At 43.3% G+C, this 23,163-nt stretch overlaps 1 protein-coding gene across 2 annotated transcripts in view; it reads right to left on the bottom strand.

Moving 5' to 3' along the window:
• Positions 1-23,163, bottom strand: part of CHD7 (chromodomain helicase DNA binding protein 7) — a 184,121-nt gene that overhangs the window by 5,646 nt on the left and 155,312 nt on the right. The window contains exons 19-34 of one of the 2 annotated variants that reach the window (XM_014791554.2): positions 22,937-23,116; positions 18,991-19,101; positions 18,696-18,901; positions 15,689-15,888; positions 15,359-15,518; positions 11,292-11,381; positions 10,730-10,833; positions 9,262-9,391; positions 8,797-8,869; positions 8,582-8,639; positions 7,651-7,879; positions 7,191-7,399; positions 6,396-7,067; positions 5,360-5,517; positions 2,944-3,171; positions 2,265-2,708 (exon numbers count right to left, since the gene is read on the bottom strand). In XM_014791554.2, the coding sequence (XP_014647040.1) occupies positions 2,265-2,708; positions 2,944-3,171; positions 5,360-5,517; positions 6,396-7,067; positions 7,191-7,399; positions 7,651-7,879; positions 8,582-8,639; positions 8,797-8,869; positions 9,262-9,391; positions 10,730-10,833; positions 11,292-11,381; positions 15,359-15,518; positions 15,689-15,888; positions 18,696-18,901; positions 18,991-19,101; positions 22,937-23,116 (3,252 nt within the window). Of the gene's footprint in view, positions 1-2,264; positions 2,709-2,943; positions 3,172-5,359; positions 5,521-6,395; positions 7,068-7,190; positions 7,400-7,650; positions 7,880-8,581; positions 8,640-8,796; positions 8,870-9,261; positions 9,392-10,729; positions 10,834-11,291; positions 11,382-15,358; positions 15,519-15,688; positions 15,889-18,695; positions 18,902-18,990; positions 19,102-22,936; positions 23,117-23,163 lie in introns of both variants that reach the window. The other variant, XM_004435730.3, reaches the window with a different exon arrangement.

The following is a 23,163-nucleotide window of genomic DNA, read 5'->3' on the forward strand; positions in this document are numbered from 1 at the left end:
TACCAAACATGATAGGCTCTCTCTGGCCTCAGTCCGTTTGCACATGCTCTCTTCACTCCCTCTTTTCAAATGACCAACTCTTACACAATCTTCAAAACTTAACCAAAGTATTACCATCTCTAGGGAAAATCCTCATCTGTTCTTCCCCATATCCTCCTCCCTCCATTCCCAATCCTCCTTTGGGCTCACAAAGTACCCCAGGCATGCCCCACAACTATGATATATTATTATTTATCTGTCACCCATCTTAAACACTGAGTTCTCTAGTGCAAGCACTTGTCAGGCTTTTATTATTCACATCCTACTGCCTGGCACAGGGGGCAGGGCTGGTGCCCACAATGTTGCTGAATCCATGATGACTGCACCTTCACTCTTCATGGCAACACAAAATGGTCTCTAGTCTGAGTGCTGACATAACACAAGATTTCAGGATTTGTCTTGTTCCACACAAGTAACTCTGCCAACCTTTATACCTCCTCACTACTCAGTTTATTTATAGAGCAATCAGTGTTGTCCTTGTATTTATGTGCATGCACGTAACCCTCCACAACACCAAATGAGGAATCTGCAAATTCCAACATTTCACAGTGTGAAAAAAACCCAAAACAACAACAACAAAAAAAAACTTAAAATACATTCTCCAACATCTATTAGGAGTTCTCTCAGACTTGAGCTGGGCTGCTCAATGTGACTTTAGAGAAAGAAAAATATCAATAAATTCTTGGCGACAGCTTAAAATATGTGAAATGAATACAGTCAGTCATCAGTGTAACATAGGATGTGCACTTGCAATAGGAAAACAGCACCTAGGTCGCACTGACTGCTAATTCCTGACCCTTGGTCCACAGAGAAGCATGTGCTGTGATTCCAATATTAAACACAAACAGTAAATGAAAAGAGATGTGAGCTGCAGAAACTCCCCAATTTGTTGCTGTTTATGGAGAAAGGATTTTCAGTGAACAAAATCTATCAAAGTGTTCAGGTGGTTTCAAGCAGAAAGGCTAATCACTAGTGATACAACTTTGGGGACCACACACCCAGAAATGATATTTTAACTTATGGAACAACCAGTCACAGTGGATCCACCGCAAAGTATGTATTTACAAGATCCTAAAAGTAATCATATGCTCAACAAAACTGACCATTATTACAACTGATGTACATTGACGGTGAACGCTGAAAAATAACTTTTAGCCACCTGGATGCTTCCATTTTAATCAGATCCCACCAGTTGACAAATTTCATCGAATGCTATTTGGTCATTTCTAGACTTTAACCCAACTACACCCTTTCCTACTCTTTGAAAGTTATTAAGCTTCCTCTAGGTTCAAGAAATAGAAAATGAGCAAATAATAACAGAGATGGAATAAGGAAAAACATATTGAAATAAATGCCTCCCCTTAGTTTCAAATTTCAGAGCTTCCCAAACTGTATCCCGCTGCCCAGGGGAAGGGCCCAGAGTTCCTGGAGCAGTGGCTCCTCATGCATAGACAATGAGCCCCAGCACCACCACGCTGATTCGGGTTTCAAACTGATAGGCTAAAATATCCAGTACTAATTAGCCCTTTGAAAAGGACTGCATGTCATCAGGTTCTGTGGGGAAAACGCTCGTCATCAGTGAGGTGGCACATTTTTAGGTGGTGTGGTTCAAGCAGATTAGTGAAGAGAGTTATTTTGATTACCTGCTCTCATTGCCTTTCAATTGAAAAAGAGAACGTCAAAATCCACTGGTACATACACTGCATTCAAACCTGAACTAGCACAGATCTTTACTTGGTTGAGATTTTTAAAATATCTAGTTATGGAGGAGAATTTGCAATCGCTAGCTTTGTATACGAACACAAATCTTAAGCCTGAAACTAAACATTTATACTCGTCTAATAAATGCCAGGCCCAAAACATATCAATATTTTTAAGAACAGAAGCTTTTTCCACCTCAAGAATTCAGAGGTAACAACTATAGGCTCAGAAGAACACATTTCTGTTTTGGGCTAGTCTTCCGAGAACATCAATACATCAGGATCTTGGGAAGAATAAATCCTCAAGCTACATCTGGTTCAGGCTGAGTGATCTGGATCAATGTTCAACACAATTTTCCAGCTCAGAACCGTGGCTCTGCTCATTATAATTCTATTTTTTTTTAGTGGAAGAAGCCAGCTTTAATATTACGTCACTGAGAGGAACACAGACCTGCACCGTCAGCAGAGCAGGGACCCTGGCTGTCAGTGTGGGCAGACACAAGGGAAGTGAGCTCCTGAACTTACTGCACTCAATGACGTCCGTTTGTGGCTCATGAAAAGCAGATCAAGGCCCTCCACGTTTTTCCTCCGTCCCCGCCTCCTCTTCATGGGAGGCTCTCCGTCCACTAGGGAGCCATTAAGCAGATGCCTCGTGGGTGTGCGTGACAGACCTGCCTGGAGCAGTTCCATTTGAGTCTTAAAGGCATCAGACACTGGTGTCGAGACATTAGGCAAGATAAACTTTGAAGTAAGAGATGAAAAATTTGAGGTAGAGCTTGTTGCCTCTCTTGAGGCCTTTGATAAATCTACAACTTTTTCTTGTCCGTTTTCTGAGGCCACCCGAGACTCCCGCAGCTGGGCAACCATCTCCATGAGGTTTCGCCGCTTGGCAGCTCTCTCGGCCTCAATTTCAATTTTTCTCCTCCTCCTCCTCCGCTGGCGAGGGACAGAGAGGTTGAGGGCGTCTTCCTAGTGAAAATTTCCAACAAAATAATGAGCCAAAACTGTATCTGCTATACGGGCTGGCTTTCAGAAATGAAGAACTAGAAGCTTAAGGCATTAAACAGTCGTGATGGCTGAAAGGAGCTGAGGAAACAGCAGCCATCTTCCTTCTAAGTAGAACCAGTGAAACACAAGCTTCCTAACTACAGCAAGATTTAGGGAGCTTACCTTTGAACTGCAAAAGCCAACTGCTCTAACTTACCTTTGACAACTGAGGAGAAGTCGTGAGGTCCTCGCTCCCACTAATGCTAGCCTGGCCGACCATGGAGAGCTCGGCAAAGCTCCTCTTCTGCAGGGGACTGTCCACGGTGGGTGGCGTGTAACCAGGGATGAGGCCCTGGAAATCAAACATCTGGCGCCTATTTACTGGCCATTTGCCTTTCAACACTGCTTCACAGATGTTGTCTAATCGGTTTATCATTACTCGATCCTGGAGGGAGAAGAAAAGTCACACGAAACTGTAACATAGATCTGGTGAAAAGTACTAGATAAATATTTCCATCAAGATGCTAAAGAGTATAAAAGGTTTAAAAGTCAATCAGTGGGCCAAAAGTAAAAGAAAACAAAAAACAAATAAGCAAGTAAATAAACAAAATCCACCAAAACTGCTTTGCTCTGGTATAAGGTCCTAAGGTGCCCCCAATACAGAAAACTTAATATTTTTCAATTACGAAGACTGAATCACATAAATTAGAAAACACTATATAACCACCACCTCTAAAATGTCCTCATATTTTAAAAGTAACTTTTATTTAAGCTCAAGAATTATTGGTGAACGTCAGCAGATAACAATGGAACCCTGCATTTAGCTGCTCAATGTCCTGGTGCTTCAGATCCACGGGCTGGACTGCAGTCTGTCCCAGGCAGTGGGACATCATTAGCGTCACTATTAATAAAGTTCAGCATTACGAAATGGGGACCAACCTAGGAACACCTAATGAATGTCAATTTGCATTCCCCACCTATTATCACTTCAAATTTCATTGAAGCGTGTACATTAAAAATTTCTAATTACAGCTCTTAGACCCAGTTTCCATAGATTAAAAGTGCCTGCCACTATAGACCTTTTGACTGATCTGGGAAACTCCCTTCTATACTCAATAAGGGAGATTAGCATAACGAGGGAACAAAGGGGGTATACAAAAAAAATGTCTTTGATAGTACACTCTTCAGTTAAAAATTTCACATTGTTTCTTACACAACTAACACTATGGAAGACGAGCCTGAGGATGAGTTGACTGAAGCCATTTTTGTGTTGTTTGTTTTGAACCAGACAGCCCCGTTACGGTGATTAGCATGATTATTTCCTCACCCTGAAAACCAGACCCAAATTACACAGGGATGTTATTATAAAATTATGCTAGTTAGCCAAAAAAGTAATTTCCATGTTTTTTTTGGTTACAGATAACTATATTTAGATTTCATAATGTATTGGAGCAAATGGGTCAACAGACCATCCTCTCCTGAGTTAAAAGTATTACAGGTTTCCAAATACATGAAGTTGTCTTAAATTTGAAAGTTCTGCTTTGGATTAAAAAAATAAATAAAACACACAGTTTTAAAAGTCCACACATTTTCCCCTTGTGCATTGTTGGTGGGACTGTCAAATGGTGCAATTGCTATGGAAAACAGTATGGAGGTTCCTCAAAAAATTAAAAATAGAACTATCACATGATCCAGCAATCCACCCATTTCTGGGTATATATCCAAAAGACTGAAAGCAGGATCTCAAAGAGATATTAGTACATTTATGTTCATAGTTGCACTATAATAAGCCAAGAGGTGGAAAGAACACAAATGTCCCAACAATGGATGAATGGATAAAGAAAATGTATACATACATACACACATGTATAAATACACACAATGGAATATTATTCAGACTTAAAAAGGAAGGAAATCCTGTCACATGCCTCCACATGGATAAAGCTTGAGGACATTACGCTAAGAGAAATAAGCCAGTCACAAAAGCACTAACATGATATATGTTATGATATGTGAGATATCTAAAGTAGTCAAATTCACAGAAACAGGAAGTAGAATAGTGGTTGCCAGGAGCTGGGGGGAGGGGAAAAGGGGAGTTGTTTAATGAGTATAGAGTTTCAGTCACGCCAGATGGAAAAGTTCTGGAGATCTGTTTCACAACAATGTGAATATACTTAACACTACTGAACTATTTATACACTTAAAAATGGTTAAGATTGTAAAATATATGTTACGTGTTTTTTACCACAATAAAAAAATGTTTTTAAAAAGATCCACACGTTTTATTTTGCCAAAGGGTGAGTCTGTTGAAACAATAATCCAGAGACTATACTGGACAATATGACTACTAATCTATAAAACCTCAAGGAGCTAAAGACCCACATATACACAGCTCTATTTCTTATTATCGTTCCTTCACGTTACCTTTCCTATCTTATTGCACAAGTATTCTACAGAATTTTTCCTTTGGGCTTCTCCAGATCATTCTTTAAAAACATGAGAAAAATCTACAGTCTTCGTACACTGTGTTAAAGTTTACCTTAAACTTATTTGAAAAATCAAGCTAGAATGCTTTCCTCCATCCAACTCTTTTTGGGTCAACAAAACAAAACAAAATAAGAAAACCCACCAACCTTAGGCCAAAATGAGAAGGCAAATGTTCTTTCATGAAGGAGCTGAGCTACTGAAGGATCTCCATCCTCCATGTAGAATCCATCTCGGGTTTCATCCCTAGCAGTGCTCATAGACGCATTGCTTTCTTCGTCAAAATTCTTCCCTCTAGAGACAGCTCCTGCTGAGAAACGAGTTAATGTGGATTACTCAGAACCAGAACGCCACTGAAAAAGAAGCTCAGAAAGGACCGAGTTGAATGTCCGAATACGAATCAGCTCCATTTTACTGAGTGCCTACCAAACGGCTAGAATGGCATTAGGCGTTTTACAAATCTTCTTGTTTAAAGCTTGCAATGGCCCTTTCACGTAGATGGTGTTTTCCTGATTTTATAGATGAAGAAGCAGAGGCTTACGGAGGTCACATCACTAGTCATCGTGCAAGTAAACCTCAGAGGAGGCTGAACGACAACCAAATCTCTGACCCCAAAGAGCCTATGTCCCTCCACACAGACGGCTAACATGTCGGCTACAGTTCAAAGCTGCAACTCCAGCAGAATAGTACAAGATGGTGCCCTATTTTTATTCTGTGCCAGGTTCAGCTACCTAACTGTGACGTAGACAGAAAACTGGCTGTTTTTAGATTCTATTCTTGCCCTTTACTTCTGAATTCAAACTAAATAACCTAGGCATCATGTTTTAAAATAATTACCAATATTTACTCAGTGAATGTCTCTTCTCCCTCACATTTAATTGTCTAAATTAAAATCACTTGGAATGCTTAATATACCGCTACTGTAAAGTTAACCCCTATCCTTAACATAGAAATCGTTACGTGTCTGTAAAACTCTCCTGCGAGTTTAAGTTGTTCAAAATATCATGTTTACATGCCACAAAGAGCAAAACACACATCTAAGCTAACCTGAACTTACCCCTTCACAGAAGAAAATATACCCTAATGACCCTTAAAAAAAAAGAGCCCCGTCACATGACATGAGAACACTGCACGTCACCACTGCCCTGTGGAATCAGGAGAGAGGCCTGGAGGGCCAGGCATTACCTTCAGGTTGGGAAGACTCTTCCGACTTATCATCATCCTCCAGCTTTTCCTCCTCATCCTCTTCAGAACCTTTTTCTGAAATAGACTTAGGCCCTGGATCTGCAGCGGCCTCCACACCTTTCAGGTCATTTCTTACAGAGCTGGCCTCAGCCTCACATTCCTGCTTACTGTCCTTTTCCCCACCGTCTGTTTCTTCCTCCTCTTCTTTCCCCGCAGGTTTCTCTCCGGCAGCCGCGTTTTCCGACTCCTCCACTTTGCCTTCAGTTTGTCCCACCACCTTTTCATCCTGAACGTGAGCGGATGACACGACTGCAGGAATCTGGCCAAACCCAACTGCCAGTGGGTTCAAGGAAGATATATTACCGGCCCCTCTGTTCTGAGCAAAGTTTTTGTGTGCATCCAAGAAGGATAACTCGGGGTCGTTGAGGATGTGATAATCCGTCCGACTGACCCCGTGTTTAGCAGCACCAACCAGCAAGTCTCGATCATGCCTTCCACATTCCCACCACTCGGGCAAATCCAGACTCGGCTGGCAGAGCTTCAGCCTCTCTCCCAGCTGAGGGTGATGAAGAACCTGTTCTCGTATTTTCCGCAGCAGTTCGATGCGGTAGAGAGTTCTAGAGGCACGCTCTTCTGTGATTGGCTCGATCATGGAGGAGAGGTCAGGGGGTTCTATAACATGAAAACAATTGTATTTACTTGGAAAAAAACCAACTATGCTTTAAACTGTTCAGTCACTTATTCTTCACTCAGTTGGCCTTTTAGTACAGACCTTTTGTTACTGAATGAACCTACCGTCATCTGGCTTAGTGGGCATTCGACACACGCGCCTACACATGGCCACAAAACAGCTGAAGTACTTCTCCAAACTCTCATCAGACTTCTTGTCAAGTCTGGCAAAGGCTCGAAACTGGTTCCAGTCAAACTGCTGTTTCATAGGGTCAAAAATAACTCCAAAAGTGGATACCACGCGGTAAAAATCAGCCTCCTCTCTTCTCGTCCACCTATTAGAAAGAAGACATTAGCTTGAATTGTACTTGAGTAAAAAGGCTTACAGTTTATTATTTCTTTTCCTCTTTTACCCTAAACCTAATGCATAGTACTTATTTTGGGGATGAGGGGACAGACTGCTTTGATGCAGTGAGGCTTTCTTTGGTGGTCCTCATCTTGGATGTGATTCCTGCCTCGAGGGCCTAGAAGAGCAGAGAAGAGAGGAGTGTGGGAGGAGTTGAGTAAAAACCCTGAGGAAACTCACTTTTGCCGTTTCTCAGATATGATAGCTTCCCTTTCCGCTTCTAGGGCTCTTACTTCCTCCCGAGGCCGCCGTCTCCGCCGGTCAGTCTTCGTTAGGGCCTCTTGCCTCATTTGTTGCCTTTTATAGCTGCGCTGATAGGCAGTAATGAGCCGGCGCAGACGGGTAGTCAGGGTTGAGGTGTTAGGCCAGTAGAGCTGGCCTAACTCAGCATTACTCTCACTGTGCTTGCCTGGGGAAGTGGAAAGAATATTTTTGAAATGTGTAGCTGCAATCTTACAATACACAGGATTTTCCATCAAAACAGGATGACTCATTAACATTCAAATGACAGTGTGGGAAAAGGCACTGTAGGCCCTCATTTTTAAAATATAAATAAGGAATAATATTAGTAGGGAACTTATAAACTATTTCTTTTTTAGCTCCTTAGAGGAAAAAAATAAATTTATTTATTAAATTTACATAAAGAAATATACGTTACTCCATGAACTACATTATAAGGGTGCTCTCCTGTAATGTATTAGATTAACAATCTTGAACATAAAAAATAATCACATAATTGTTAGCTAACGATTCTACATTAGGCAAAAGGTCAGTATTCTCTATGAACTGGCAATATTTCAGATACTTAGCAAATGCCCTACTCCCAAGAGATATATTTCTAAAGATGCCTAAAAGTTTTCACTAACTGGTGTAAAACATAAGTATATAAATGTTCATAATCAAAAAAATTGTTATTTTATCAAAGAAATTCAACGTAATGAAAAACCAACAATAAACAAGAATTTAAATTATTCACAAAAGAGCTGAGTCAGTGTAGATGAAATAGCATTTTAAGATACCACCAGCATCAAGGAGCAGAAGCCCCTGACACATGAATAATGCCTGCAGAGCACACACTTGCTCTGCTCCATGGGCTTTTCCGGAGCCGTACCTGTGGCGCGTATTTCCATGGATTCTTCCTTATCTTCTGGAGGAGAATTGGCAAATTCCTTGAAAACAAAGGGAGACATAGAATTATTTTAATTTGCAGTTTCATTTTGCTTTATCTTTTAAAGAAAAGGCCATTATCTATAAAGTTTAACAAGTCTTATACGGGCATATAATATTTTACTGGTGCTATAAAAGTCAATATGCTCAAGTTCTTACATCTATTTCATCCTTGAATGGCGTTCTGGTTGGTTTATATTCTGGGTCTTCATCTTCTCTATCAAATTCTCCCCTATATAAAATTTTTAAAAATGTTTAAATCATACTGATCCGTAAGAGAGTGAAGGGGGCTTGGGAGAGAGCAACAATCTGCCTAATGCTACTTTTAATTCTGAGTGTGACATCAAAAGCAACTCTATCAGTGTTTAAAATGTACAGCTGTGGGAGGAGGAGGGTATTGGGGTGGAGAGACTGTCATCATGTGGAAAAGACAAGTTTCAGATTATTTAAATAATACATTGTGTTTAAATAGTTATTATGATACATAAACAAACTATACTGGTAAACATCACTTAAGTTTCAACAAGATGCAATGTAGTGCACAGTGCAGGGTAAGAACTGAACCCTGCCAATAGATGCGATACTGACATAAAGTTTATTAAAATTTTAAAATGTCCTTCTTACCCATCACCGCCATCTGCTAGCATGTCTGTTCCTCTCTGCTCAGCAGCTATGGCCTTGGCATCAGGCATACCGACTCGTTCCAGGAAGCACAGCGCAGGGTCAGCTCGCATGGAATTGTACTTCTCATAGCCTGCGCCATCCCCACCAGCCCAAGGTGGACACACAGAGAAACAATGACAGCCCTGTCACTGACAAAATCGCAGCACTGCCACACCACACGAACTTGGCTTCTCAGTGGAGATGATCATTTATGGGGCATGCACACAAACCTCGTTTCAGTAGAGCATTCTACAGAACACTCACTCCAGGGCAGATTTGGGGGCCAAGTTACATTTCAGGGATGTTATCTGAATGGTCACAAACGCTAACAGAACAACAGGTTCAGAGTAACTGCAAGATGCCTAAGAAGATTTTTGACCCTTTTTCCCCAAGATCTAATTTTGCTTGACATTTAAAAGGCTTCGTAGTGTTCCTTTCTGACCTCTGCGGTGGTACTCCGAGCCCACCCCATCCTCCTTGTGAACAGCCTCCGTCCTGCAGGAACTTGCACCGCTGGCTGAAAAGTCCCTGTCTACAAGGCCAGCGCACCTGTCTTATTAGGTTTAGGATGATGCGTGTCAGTAAGATGACACTGTTCCCTCTATGGTTTTCAAACTGCAATTTGCTTTTTGACTGCCCAAGTTGACTAGATGGGAAATGGCAGATCCCAACAGTGCACTGCGGGAAGATGATTTTTAGGCTGCGCTCACCAAACGCGGCTGCAGTACACAGACAGAACAGCACAATTCAATTAGGATGTGTACTACAACACCCCGCTCCTAACTGCTGCAGATCCATAAGCCAAGCTGCAATCATGAAAGGTTTTATAAGCCATCATTCTCCCCTTTAGTCAGGCGGGGCTACTGAGAATACCTCTGCGACCTCCAGAGAATTGGGATTATAATCAGGAGTCGCTCACTGTATATATCATGCCAGTTCTGCAACCCCAGCCTTTCAAAGTTAACAAGGCTGCATCCCACTCAGGGGAGCCACGAGTTCTCGGCACTGACATTTGTGAAATATTGCTTGGAACAAAGCCCAGGAGGCACTTGTACAGATTAATAGCAGAGGTTAAGCCCACCGTCCACTCTGACACGGGCTGGCAGAGCTAGCAAGGGGAGCCGTGCTGGAAGCAAAGTTTAGGGAGAGCTATAGGACAACTGGGCTATTATTAAAACAAATACGGTCTGGGTTTTATTTACAGCCAAGAAAGAAATGTTTTCTTCTCAAATACTCGACAAACATTCAAAAACAGCATCTGATATTTACAGTTCATATTAGATTTTTAGTACAGGAAAATGGTAGGCGCCAAGAGCCCTTTGGAACTATCCTCATTAATATTATGACTTTGGAAAAGAGTTATGCAAAGAGCTGTAAATAAAGACAAAGCCACACAGTCAAGATGTGGTCAAACAGAAATGTCACTTACCATGTTTGAACACTCCAATTAGGAGGGACTTGTCTGCTTCCTTATCCCACCAGTCGGCAGGGACTTCAGCATGGAAAGGTTCAGGTATCCACACGTCGGCTTCACTATAAAGACAAGTGTTTATGGAATAGTTAAAACAAACACTAGTATTAAAAAAGAATTCCAAGTAACGAACATGACCCACGTGCTCACGTGCCCCCTTCCCCCGATAAGCACCTGAGCATCGTGGAGGAATGAGCAAAGGTTAAAAGAAAGGGCATAAGTCAGTCACTTTCCACCGTGATCGGAAATGAATTTATCACACAGTGTCCCATTTTAAAGGTCATCTCAGAACACCAGCAATTTAGTTCACACCTTCTTATCTGTACACACGTACATACAAATAGGCTTTTCCCAATCCTCATCACATCCCCAAGCTCACAGGACAAATAATGTATTCAAGATGCAAAAAAGGAGATGCGCTACTAATGGTTTATGAAGGTTTTGAAACACAATCCGTGATGTTTTCCAACTACCCGGATTATTGCAGGGAGGCACAGAACAAATGTGCGCTTGCACTAACCTTGAGTCAGCACCCTCTAAGATCTTATCTGCCTGGTCTCCTATCACTTCTTGTCTTAGGTAGTACAGCATGCGGACACGCAGCAGGACCCTGGAGAGGAAGACAGAGGGGGGAAAAAGTTCTTAACTTCAGGACTGTTTGCCAACAGTGGCTTTTGGCAGCTGCTGCTGTTCATCCATCATCCTGCCAAGGCTGATTAGCCATGCTGTATGGTAGGCTTGAAGCGTGACAGATGGTGGCACATAATCACCTCTGTGTGGTGCTTTCTGCTGGCTTCCAACAGGCCTGCCTGGCAACCGCTCGCACTGCACAGAGAGGGACTGCGCTCAGCCCGGCCCAGGCGCACTTCATTTAGTTCTACCTAGTGCAGCTTGTGAAGTTTAGACACGTACCCTACCATTGCCTCTGAAGTACTGAAGCAAGTTTGTAAACAACTGAGCAGATGGCTTTCAGTAACTGTTCTGCTTCATTATCTCATAAAATTTCCTCAGCTGCTGCCTTAATACCATTTTTGGAAGCACATCAGAAGTTGTAGGAATAAACGAGATATAAAATCTGGTTTTACTACCTTACAATAAACCCTCAATATGGAATGTCAGGTTTTTCAGATTATACAACTTTGCTTCTGAGAAAGGAAGATGGCGATGGGGCTGGGGTAGGGGTGGGTCCTCACTCTTCTCCCTTAAGGAATAGTAGACATATTTTATTCCTTCTAGGTTATATTACCTGGAAGCCTAAGTTGTAGCTTAAAAAATAATAATAAAAATTTACCAAGGAGATGAAAATGTGCCTAATTCATTGAAGTTCTTAGCTATTTTCAAGGAATCAGTCTTGAAAAACGCTTGGAATTCCAGGAACCAGATTTTCAGTCTCACTTGGATTGCCTCCGTGGCTTAAAACATAATTCTTTCAATAAAGCCCACCTGGTAAATCCCAAAGGCCTGTGTCTACTCCGAGTCTGGCATCTCCTGTTGAACAGCCCCTGGAGCGCAGGTGGGACTAAGAGCTGAAGACACCCTCCCAGGCCGTGAGCAACCCATACCAAGCGCTACTTCCCAAGCCGGGTAATCCCATCACATACTTACAGAACCCTTCACAAGCCATGCACCACGTCTACATAAACTAGCTCCTTTGATCTTCACAATAACCCTAGCACGAAGTGGGACAGGTTACAATTTCCATTTTACATATGTGAAAACTGAGGGAAATAGCAGTGACACATACAAGGTCACAGAGTCACCTTGAGCATGGCCCACTTGGAATTAGGCCTTCTGACTCCACCACTTGACACTGTTTTTCCAGGACACGGCAATTATCCTTGAAAACACCAAAACGGCAACCAGGGGCAGCTTCACCAAAACAGACCACTCCTAATCATACGTGAATAGGTACCCCACGACACCCCTCCCTCTCCACCAGAAGTCTGCTCCTGGCCACCGTGGGCTCTAGACACGCAAAGTGTGAGGCTGTAAACACCTGAAAATGCTCCAAGGTAAGCAATCATTTTGGATAACTCATTTTAATTTTTTAAGATTTCTTTCTTTTGGTAAGATTAAGCATTGGCTGTGCTGCACTGAACCGACTAAAGAAAAGTGACAGTACGGGCCTCCGTGGCTGGTGCCCTGTTTCTTCTCTGGTTGGAGAAGAACCTGCTGGCCAGGGTCACCTTACGAAGAGGAGGCTCAGAAAGGGTAGTTCCACAGGAAATACCCTTCACCTTTGGCGGGATTCTCTTTTATTCACAGTAAAACTCAGTACAGTGGAAGTGATCCTAATGGTTTTTCTCCCTTCAAGTAGAAGAAAAAGTTTTCTTCTTCGAGAGGAATTTTAGTTATGTGGAAACTTTCATGAACTAACAATAAATGTCACCCTTCTTCCAGAGGAAAAATTCAAACCAATGCACCTGGCAAGCTCAGCGCCCCGTGGAGCACACGGTGGGCACTGGGAGGATAACAGTGCAGACGGGAGGTGGCCTGACCCTAAGGAAGACGGACTACTGAGTCCCCAACCTCATTCGCATTGCATTGCCTGCCCCACCAGTGACCATTTTCCGGACCAGCATCCAGCCCAGGTCCATGCACAGCACTGAACTGTCCTGCCCTTCATCTCCTGTAACCCGAGACAGTTCCTCTGTCTTTGTCGCTCATCATCTTGAAGCGCTTGAAGAGAACCTGCTGGCGATGTTCTAGGAGGTCCCCCAATGTGGCTCTCATTTCTGTCTTACCAGGCATAAATATTTCCTCACTTTAGATCCCAAGAAGTCTCAGGGCATGATACACTAGGAAGACCAAGTGGACTACTTGCTTGTCCCAGAGAGGAGATGGAAGGCATTGCCAGTCTTCTGAGACCAAGTGGACAGATGTGAAGAATACCAGTCACTTCTCACATACTAAGTAGAGAGAGTACCCTCCGGAAGCTATTACTACCATTAGAACGGGAACAGACGCCATTGTTCCCACACTAAACCACTTCACTTCTAGTTTGCTTGAATCCAGAACTCACAAGGCTATTGACCCAAAGTTCACATAAACCACAAGGAAACAGAAGTTTTCTCATAGCTATAAGCAGGGCAGGATTTTAGGGAAAACTATTATGCTACAGCAGTAACAACTTTCTGAGGCACCAACAGCTTGAGGTAATGGATTTGAAGACTCAAAAAAGGAAAACATTTGTCAGTCAAAATCTAAGGATAGCGATCAAAGGCAGGCCCTGAAAGCACTATTGTAATTCAAAAAGTGATGAGGCAGTGCAACCCGGGAGGACCAGGTATTCTCCAGGTATCATTCCACGTGAGGTGTGTGGCAACCTGGGGAGGAGGTAGGCTTCTGAGGTGGGCAGGGCTGCCCTCACCTGCCCTGCACTTCCAATCCAGCTCTGCTCCTCGACTAGCTGTTACTCAACCCAAGTCTCAGTTTCCTTGTCAGGGAAATGGGGAGAAAACAGCACTACTCCTCTTAGACAACTCAAACAGATGAGCCATATGAAGGCCTGGCATGCTGCCAGTATTCTGTGCTCAGACTTGCATTGCTATTTCTTAAAAGAGAGATACACATTCATTTACTTATATCCTACCTCAGTCAATTGCTCATTCAGTTGCTGTAGAACTCTATCTGACTAACAAGGAAGTGAGTCTTAAAGAGCTTGAGGAACTTGCCCAAGGTCGCACAAAGCTAGGAAGTAGCAGAGCTGATCAGTAGCAGGGCTGCCTGTACTACCGACACTGAAAAATGCATGCTCAGAGCAAGGGAAGAATCAGGATGTCTAGGTGTAGTTTAATATGTAGACAGTTAACAGAGCTCCAAGCAATGAAATGAATTTAGATTCAATACTCTTCAGTTATATATAATCAGGTTCTGGAACTAAAGGTAAGGAATATGATTCTAAGCTCATAGGTAGAAAAAAAGAAGCCAGCAACTGAGGTATCATTAAGCAAAAAATAACATGTAAACTCCCCAGTCCTTCCACTGAAAGCAGTCAGTTGAAGGTGGGATCATAGAAAGCTACCCATGATTCACACACAACGGAATATTATTCAGCCATAAAAAGGAAGGAAATTCTGGTAAAAGCTACGATATGAATGAACCTTGAAAACATTACGCTAAGTGAAATAAGCCAGACAGATTTCGTATGATTCCACTTACGAGGTACCCAAAATAGGCAAATTCATAGAGACAGAAAGTAGAATGGTGGTTGCCAGGGGCTTGGGGGTGGGGAAGAGGGAGGACAAGTTATTGTTTAATAGGAACAGAGTTTATATTGGGGTCAGTGAATAGGTTTTAGGTATAGATAGTACTGATGGGTACACAGCATTATGACTGTAATTAATGCCAATGACTTGTACACTTACAAACGGTTAAAATGGTAAAATTATGTCATATGTCTTTTACCACAATAAAAACAACCGGTCATCTAAAGGTATGCTGTCACACGACGTGGCATCACGTTTTAAGAAAAACAGTAAGGCTGTGCAAAGACAGTGACTACAGTTGAATAGTTTTAATAATAGTATATATATCCATGAACACGAAGGGAAACCAGCGCCATCCACCTGCCCTTCCAGAACGTACTTGTTGCAGTGGTGCTTCAGGTGCTTCTTGTAGCTGTCCTCCTGGAACAGGGCGTCCGGGTTGCAGCCGGCCAGCCAGTCGGCATCCTGCACCACTGGGTGCGCACTCTGCGCTTTCACCTTCTTCCCCTTCCTTCCCCTCGGCACTGGGGCTGATAAACCTAGAATCGCAGTAAAAATAACGACAGACGTTCTTTACAACCCCAATTACAGCGTCAGAGTCAGATATTTCGACATATGAGGCAGGGAAACACGGGGTCTCGGTTGTGTCACCAGGGTCCCCGGCGGCAATCTGCGACCCTGCAGCACGAAGAGCATGAAGCAGACCTACCGGAATGATTGACCAAGGCTCGCGTCTGGCCGTCCGCCGTGGGCGTGATCAGGTCCCAGATGAAGCTTTTGATGTTCTCATCCCCCTTGTAATGGTTGAGGCAGTACACGAGGATGGTCCTGCAGATGGTCTCGACGTCCTGCTCAGTGAGCTGACGCTTGTAGCGTCCGTGGGAAAGGATGTCCGTCCACCGGCCCCAACTGCAAAGCAAACATTCAGCATGCAGATGGTGCCCTTCAGCTTAGATCTGGGGCTTTACTTTCACAGCCAGGCAGCAGTGTTAGGAAATCTTGGGTCAAAACTAGCAATATTTTACATCAGGTGATAGGATGGCAATCTAGGGCGCAAGAGTTAAAAACACCCGTTACAGAGTGGGCCATAAGGTCACTGCTCCCCCAGCAGGAGTTGAACTGCCACTGAAATAACCCGACACAGGCTCGCCCAGTCAGATTCAGGCAGTGGCAGCAATTTTCAGGACACGACAGCAAGCCGGGACCTGGACGTTTTAGACCCTGCTTCACTCGGTCATGGTTTGCATGTTTTCATGATGACCAACCATTTGAGATGAACAGGGACTTGAGCGGGGTGTGACTACCCCAAATCGAGGATGCAATGCTGAGAAGTACAGCTGCGTTAATCCCCCTCAAAGGGATGCCGTGAGAATTAATGAAAACTGTCAACCGGTTTGAGTTTCCTTTTGAGATAGGGAGGGCTAAGTCCCAAGTACAAGACCACTGACAGGAAGAATGTTCAGCCAATGCTCAGGTCCTCATGTAAAGTGGGTAGGAGAAAGGACTGTGGATAGAACTGAACAGGGCACTGCTGAACCTGAACCATCTATTCAGGGTCACAACCCACATTAAACACGGTGCCGTGTTCTTCCGTCTGGGTGCTGTGGAGTGAGCGCACACAGCAGTTAGGCAGATCCTCTCCCAGGTTAGATAGAGCTGACTGGGCCCCCAGGGCGGCAGTGCTCAGGATAGGAATGGGCCCCCCCACTGCCTTCTTCGAGGACTGAGAGCCGTGCTCTGTGGGTAGGCCTCGCCTGTGAGAAGCACGGTGCACGCCCCAGCAGGCCCTGCCGTTGGCCCCAGTCTGGTCCTCTCTGGCTTCTATGAACTTCTCTCAGTTCCTCAAATTGCAAGGCTGGCCCTCACCTCTAGGCCTTTGGACACGCTGTTCTCCCTGCCAGGAACCCTCTTCTCTTCCCTGCCCAACGCCCGACACTTCCTCTTACCCCAGTTAATTCATGATTTCCATCAAGTCACAGACTATACACGTCCCCTGCTGTGAATTCCTTCTTTCATTCCATCTAGCCCCGGAAGTGGGGAGATGATACCGGAGTGTGTCTTAAAGGAGAGGAGACATGCTTCTGTGCTCCATTTGCATAGTGCTTCCCTGCCACAGCATTGTCACAGTTTAGTGCCATTTCTACTTGTTCCCCTGCCTGCCTTGAGGTGGGGACTGTAACAGCCCTGCTCACAGCTATGTCTCTGGTGTCTGAGAACATCCCAGCACAGTGCCAGCACACAGTAGGTGTTCAAGACGTAGCGATGCCCATGGGAGGAGGAAGGGCTCCACTGAAAGAGAGGGTGCCCTGAGCGTGCTTCTCAGCTTCAGGAGTCACTATGGTGCATTTCCAGGGCTACCAGCAAAACTCTCAACTTTGATCATTAGGTTGAAACATGGAAGCAGGCACAAGTGGCAAAGGGCTTAGATGGGGAGAGTCTCTCCGCCACGTGAGAACAGACAGGAAAGAGTGTCCAGCTTCCGGAGATAATCAGTAGAGGTGACATAGCTGCTGAGACATAAGATGGGCTTCAGCTGAACTTCATTAATTCCATAAACAACCAGTGATTCAGCACTCACTGTGTGTCTGCTGGCACAGCACTCTGCCCTGAGGACACAAAGAAAGAGCCCCAGCCCCCAAGGAGCTGGTAACTGGGGCTCTAGCAAGAGAGGCCGACTACTCACAAAGTCATGAAACAACGTGATGAGTGTGACGGAAAGTGCAGGCCAGACTCTCTGGTGCAGGGTGCCCTGGACGTCCAAGGACAGGAGATGTCGAGCAGATCAAGTCTGTGTGTTGGGTATGTGTGTGGGGAAAAGCAAGCCCTTAGGCAGTGGGAAGGGTCTGAGGAAAGACAGAGGTGGGACAGAACACGGCACATTGAAGGAGAAGCAGTCTGTCCTAACAGAAGTCTGGGCTGGAAAGGACCAACAAGACAGACAAGGGCCAGATAAGAGACCTGTATGCCATGTTAACAGAATGTCCGTACTTCTTCTGAAACTAATGATGATCCACCGGAAGAAATGATCAAAGACAGGATATCATCAGATCTGTAGAAATATCATTTGTGTGGCACTTTCTTATTTGAATGGAATTTGCCTACAGTCCCACATTATGCTAGAGAACTCTTATTTGGATTCAGATATTTACTGAGGACCTTGCCATTCCAAGCACCGTGGGGAGTGCCCTGGAGATTCAGAGATGAATTAGATATGGACCCTGCCTTTCAGAACTTGTAGTCCAGCAGGAGAAAGACACCACATTCAGAGAGGTGAAATGACCATCCATTTATGTTTCAGATGAGTTGGAAGAACTTTACAAGTGAGATGATTGCCTTTAAACAAATTTTTATAACAGAAAAATATTAAAAGATTACTACAGTCATAAACTTTATGTGAAAGTAAAGTAGGAAAAGATTTTGTAATTTTGAGACTTCGTTCTGAGTTGTTAATAATCAACAAGTAAATTTGGGTCTGACATAATTCCTTAAGGAATTCCTTAAGGGACAAACTTGCACCCCTTCAAATCCATGAGGATCTGAACAACTTTGAGCACTTTAACCAAATGACTCCGGGCCCCGTCCGAGTTGCTGCAAAGGCATTTGCTTGACTGTGCCATGCGGAGTCACAGAAATACAAACACAGATGTAGTGTTTCTACGCCAATTGGAAGTCTATTTTAAAAATAAAATTCCATCTTTCACATGAGTCCAACTTACCCATAGACAAGCAGATTCTTCTCAACTCGAAAGCACTCACTCCTCGCGTAACCCTGAGACCTGTCCTGGGGCCGCCGGGGCTTCATGCAAGGTTTCTCTTCAGAGTCGCTTTCCAAGTCTGAAAATTCCATCAGCTCATCTTCTTTCACTGCACTGTACAGCCTGGTTTGCTTCCTCACTCTTGGAGTGTCAATAACCAGGTTGTTCTAAAAAAGACAGCAGATACATTTGAAATTTCTGAAAAGCGGACCCTTAGGTTAGATCAGATAAGGTTTGAATGAGACCGCTCACTCACCCTCCCGTTTAAGGCATCAATATCCAATTCAGCCTTCTTAGCCCACTTTTGCCAGAAATTTGGATCATCCAAGGAAATATCTGTCCTATTTCCAGACGCAACAAAACTGGCCTAAAGAGGAAAAAACGTGAATTACTTTGAGATGCTTTTCTCAGCGGCACAACGCCAAGCAGCTTTCACCTATTCATTCCCTCAGACACGCACGCGTTCTCCCACTGCAGCCAGACGCCGCGGCTGATGGGACTAGGATGAGAGGCTGTCCCTCAGGTGGCTCACTATCCAGGGGCTGAGACAGATCACGAAACAGAAGATGACAGTGCAGCATAATACATGACAGGCAAGAAAGATCTGTACAGATGTAACTGATATACAGAGGAGGGCCCTAACCCAGGTCAGGCAGGGTGGCGGTGGGGGTAGGGGTACAGGGAAGGCATTGCTGGGAAGAGAGAACAGGCTCTCCAGAATATAATGTCTGGACCAGAATGTTAAAAGCTCAGCACATGGAAACGTTCAAGGCATAGCCTGTGCAAAGGCACAGAGGAGAAGAAAGGCAATTGAGTCGTGTGGTAGGGGATGAGGGCAGTCGGGGGAGTAGCCAGAGGTCAGACTGGTGAGGTGGGTAGAAGCCAGGTCAAGCAGGGCTTTGCATGTCCTGTTAACAGAGTCCGAACTCTATCCTGAGCGAGCTCTTTGAAAATGGGAATAATCTCAAGATGGATACAATCATATCCAGTCACCTGTTAGATCACACCAATGTCTTGGAGCATCGAGGGTAGACCAGAGTAGAATAGGCTACTGTAGTAGTTTAGGGAGGAAATAATGAAGCCTGAGAACAGGAGCCAGTCTAGAAAGATATTCTTTAAAAGATAAAATTAAATGAGTTAGAATCTAGGCGGATGTGAAGCACGAAGGAGGAGGAAGCCAGGAAAAACCTCTGCATCCAACTTTGGCATCTGAATGCTGTTACCTGAGGAACAAATAGGGGTGTGCATGTTCACAAAAAGGGTGGAGGGACGGGGGGCCGAATTTGGTTTTGCACATACCGAATCTGACGTGCCTGTGAGGACTGAGGAAAGAACCTGAAAAAAAGCTGAAAGACGTGAGGGAGAAGATGTTGGGCCAGAGCCCAGAGGGGAAGAGTCTTTCAAGACTGAAGTAGCTGGGACAACTGGATGTCCACAAGCAAAAGGAGGGATCTGGACCCCTATCTCACACCACACACAAAGACTCACTGGAGAGGGATCACAGACCTAAACCTAAGAGTGAAAACTCTAAAACTCTTAGAAGAAAACATAGGAGCAAATCTTTGTAACCTTAGGTTAGACAATGCACCAAAAGTAAAAACAATGAAAGAAAACATGGGTAAACTGGGCGTCATTAAAATTAAACACTATTAAGAAGAGACTAGGAGAAAATATTTGCAAATTGTATTATCTGATGAAGAATTTTTACCCAGAATATATAAAGAATTCTTAAAATTCAATAATAAAAACACAACTCAAAAGATGAACAAAGGATGTGAAAGTCATGTCAGCCGAAAAGGAAACCAGGAATAAAACGAAAAGACAACCTACCAACTGGGACAAAACATTTACAAATCATGTATCCGACAAGGGTTTAATATCCAAAAGATATAAAGGAACTCATACAATTCAAAAACAAAAAAACAAACAGCCCGATCAAAAAATGGGCAGAAGATATGAACACACATTTTTCCAAAGAAGATATACAGATGGCCAACAGGCACATGAAAAGATGTTCAACATCACTAATTATTAGGGAAATGCAAATCAAAACTACAATGAGATATCACCTTATACCTGTCAGAATGGCTATAATTACCAAGACAAAAAAATAAGAAATGTTGGAGAGGATGTGGAGAAAAGGGAACCATCATACACTGCTGGTGGGAATGCAAAATGGTGCAGCCACTACAGAAAACAGTATGGAGATCTCTCAAAAAATTAAAAATAGAAATACCACATGATCCAGCTATCCCATTACTGGATATTTATCCAAAGAATGTGAAATCAACAATCCAAAGACATTTATGCACCCCTATGTTCACTGCAGCATTATTCACAATAGCCAAGATGTGGAAGCAACCCAAATGCCCTTATATAGATGAATGGATAAAGAACATGTGGTATAAAGATACAATGGAATACTACTCAGCCATAAAAAAAGAGAAAACTGTCCCATTTGCAACACCATGGATGGACCTTGAGGGTATGACGTTAAGCGAAATAAGCCAGACAGAGAAAGACAAATACTGCATGATTTCACTCATACGAGGAAGATAAACAAACACATGGAAAAAGAGAACAGATTAGTGGTTACCAGAGGCGAAGGGGCTGGAGGCAGCAAAAGGGATAAAGGGGCACATATATATGGTGATGGATAAAAATCAGACTACTAGTGGTGAACACAATGAAGTCCATACAGAAATTGATAAATAATAATGTACACCAAAAATTACACAATGTTATAAACTATTATGATCTCAATAAAATAACTGAAAAAACAAGTCAGCCAATAAAATGTATTGGTGACGATGTGGAGAAATTAGAACCCAAAAACATTGCTAGTGGGAAGGGAAAATGATACAATCACTTTAGAACACAGTCTTGGCAGTTCCTTAAAGGGTTCAACATGGAGTTAACATATGACCCAGCAATTCCATTCCTGGTATATAGGCAAGAGAAATCAAAACATATTTTCACACAAAAACTTGTATACAAATGTTCATAACAACATTCTTCATAATAACCAAAAAGTGGAAACAACTCAAATCTCATTAACTAGTGAATGATAAACAACTCGAATGTCCATTATGAACTGGTAAATGAGGTATACCCATATAATGGAACACTGTTCAGCAATAAAAAGGAAGGAATTACTGATACACGCTACAACATGGATGGACCTCAAAAACACTATGCTAAGTGAATGAAGCCAGACACAAAAGACTATAATGTTGTATGATTCCATTTATATGAAATGTCCAGAGTGGGCAAATCTATAGAAAAAGAAAATAGATTAGTGGTTGCCAAGGACTTGGAGGGGGAAGAGGAAGGGGACAAGGAGGAGGGAAGGACTGACTGTTAATGGGCAAGAGGACTTTTTTGGGGTGATGGAAATGGTCTAAACTTAGACGTGATGATAGCTGCACAAGTCTGTAAATATAGTAAAGGCATTGAATTGTACATTTAAAATAGGTGAATTTTATGGTAAGTAAATTAAATTTCAATAAAGCTGTTAAAAATGAAAGTGAGAGTGGGCCTGGGTGTGAAAGGGTGGAACAACACGTAGGTGAAGCTTCAGAAGGAGCTCTCGGTAGAGTGGCTCAGTGCTCACTGGTGACCTTTGCCAGAGCTGGTCTGATAGAGAGGTGGGGGAGGGGTGCAAACTGGAAGTTGAAAAATAAGTAGAAAGGGAGGCAGCGGAGACAGCTGGTGTAGATAATGCTTGTGTGGATTTTAGCCTTGCAAGAAGAGTTATGGAGTCGCAGCCAGAGGGGAAAACAGATGAGGGGCTCTTTCAAGATAGGAGTGACTTAATTCATTCTTAGAGGCTACGCCAGGAATCAGGACCCTCAGGAAAGAAGGAAGACGATGAGGGAGTAGGAGCTCAGGAAGTGGAGACGATGGGGTGGAGGACACAGGTAAAGGATTAGCTGTGGAGCTGGGAAGCAGATATGAGGACACGGTGAGGGTGACGAATGGTGCCACATACATGGAAGAGAACTCAAAACACAAAGAATGTCTTACGCATTAGGGGCTTCACTAGAGGTAATAGGGGTAATTAGGGGCTTCATTAGAGGTAATAATTTCTTCATTTGCAATATAAAGTAAACATTATATACGCATCTTGTGGGCACTTTTCAAGATAAACGTTACACTATTACACTTCTATAGGAAACCTGCGTCTTCAGATCGATTCACACCTTAGCAAACGTGGAACCTTTTCCTTCAGACTCAATGGTGATCGTGTGGGTTCGCCGTAGGAGAATCTGATCAATATCTTCCTCGCAGAACTTAGACCCTTCATCTTCCTCATCCATGAGGGCACCATAGGCCCCTTTTCGTAGAAGATCCTCTATTTCCTTTTTGGAAAGCTGTTGTACCTGTTTTAGAGAAATATTTAAAATAATTTAGAATTGAAATATTTGTA

The sequence above is a fragment of the Ceratotherium simum genome, chromosome 31 (genome assembly GCF_057802395.1).
Source record: "Ceratotherium simum simum isolate JZ-2026a chromosome 31, ASM5780239v1, whole genome shotgun sequence".
Lineage (NCBI taxonomy): Eukaryota > Metazoa > Chordata > Mammalia > Perissodactyla > Rhinocerotidae > Ceratotherium > Ceratotherium simum.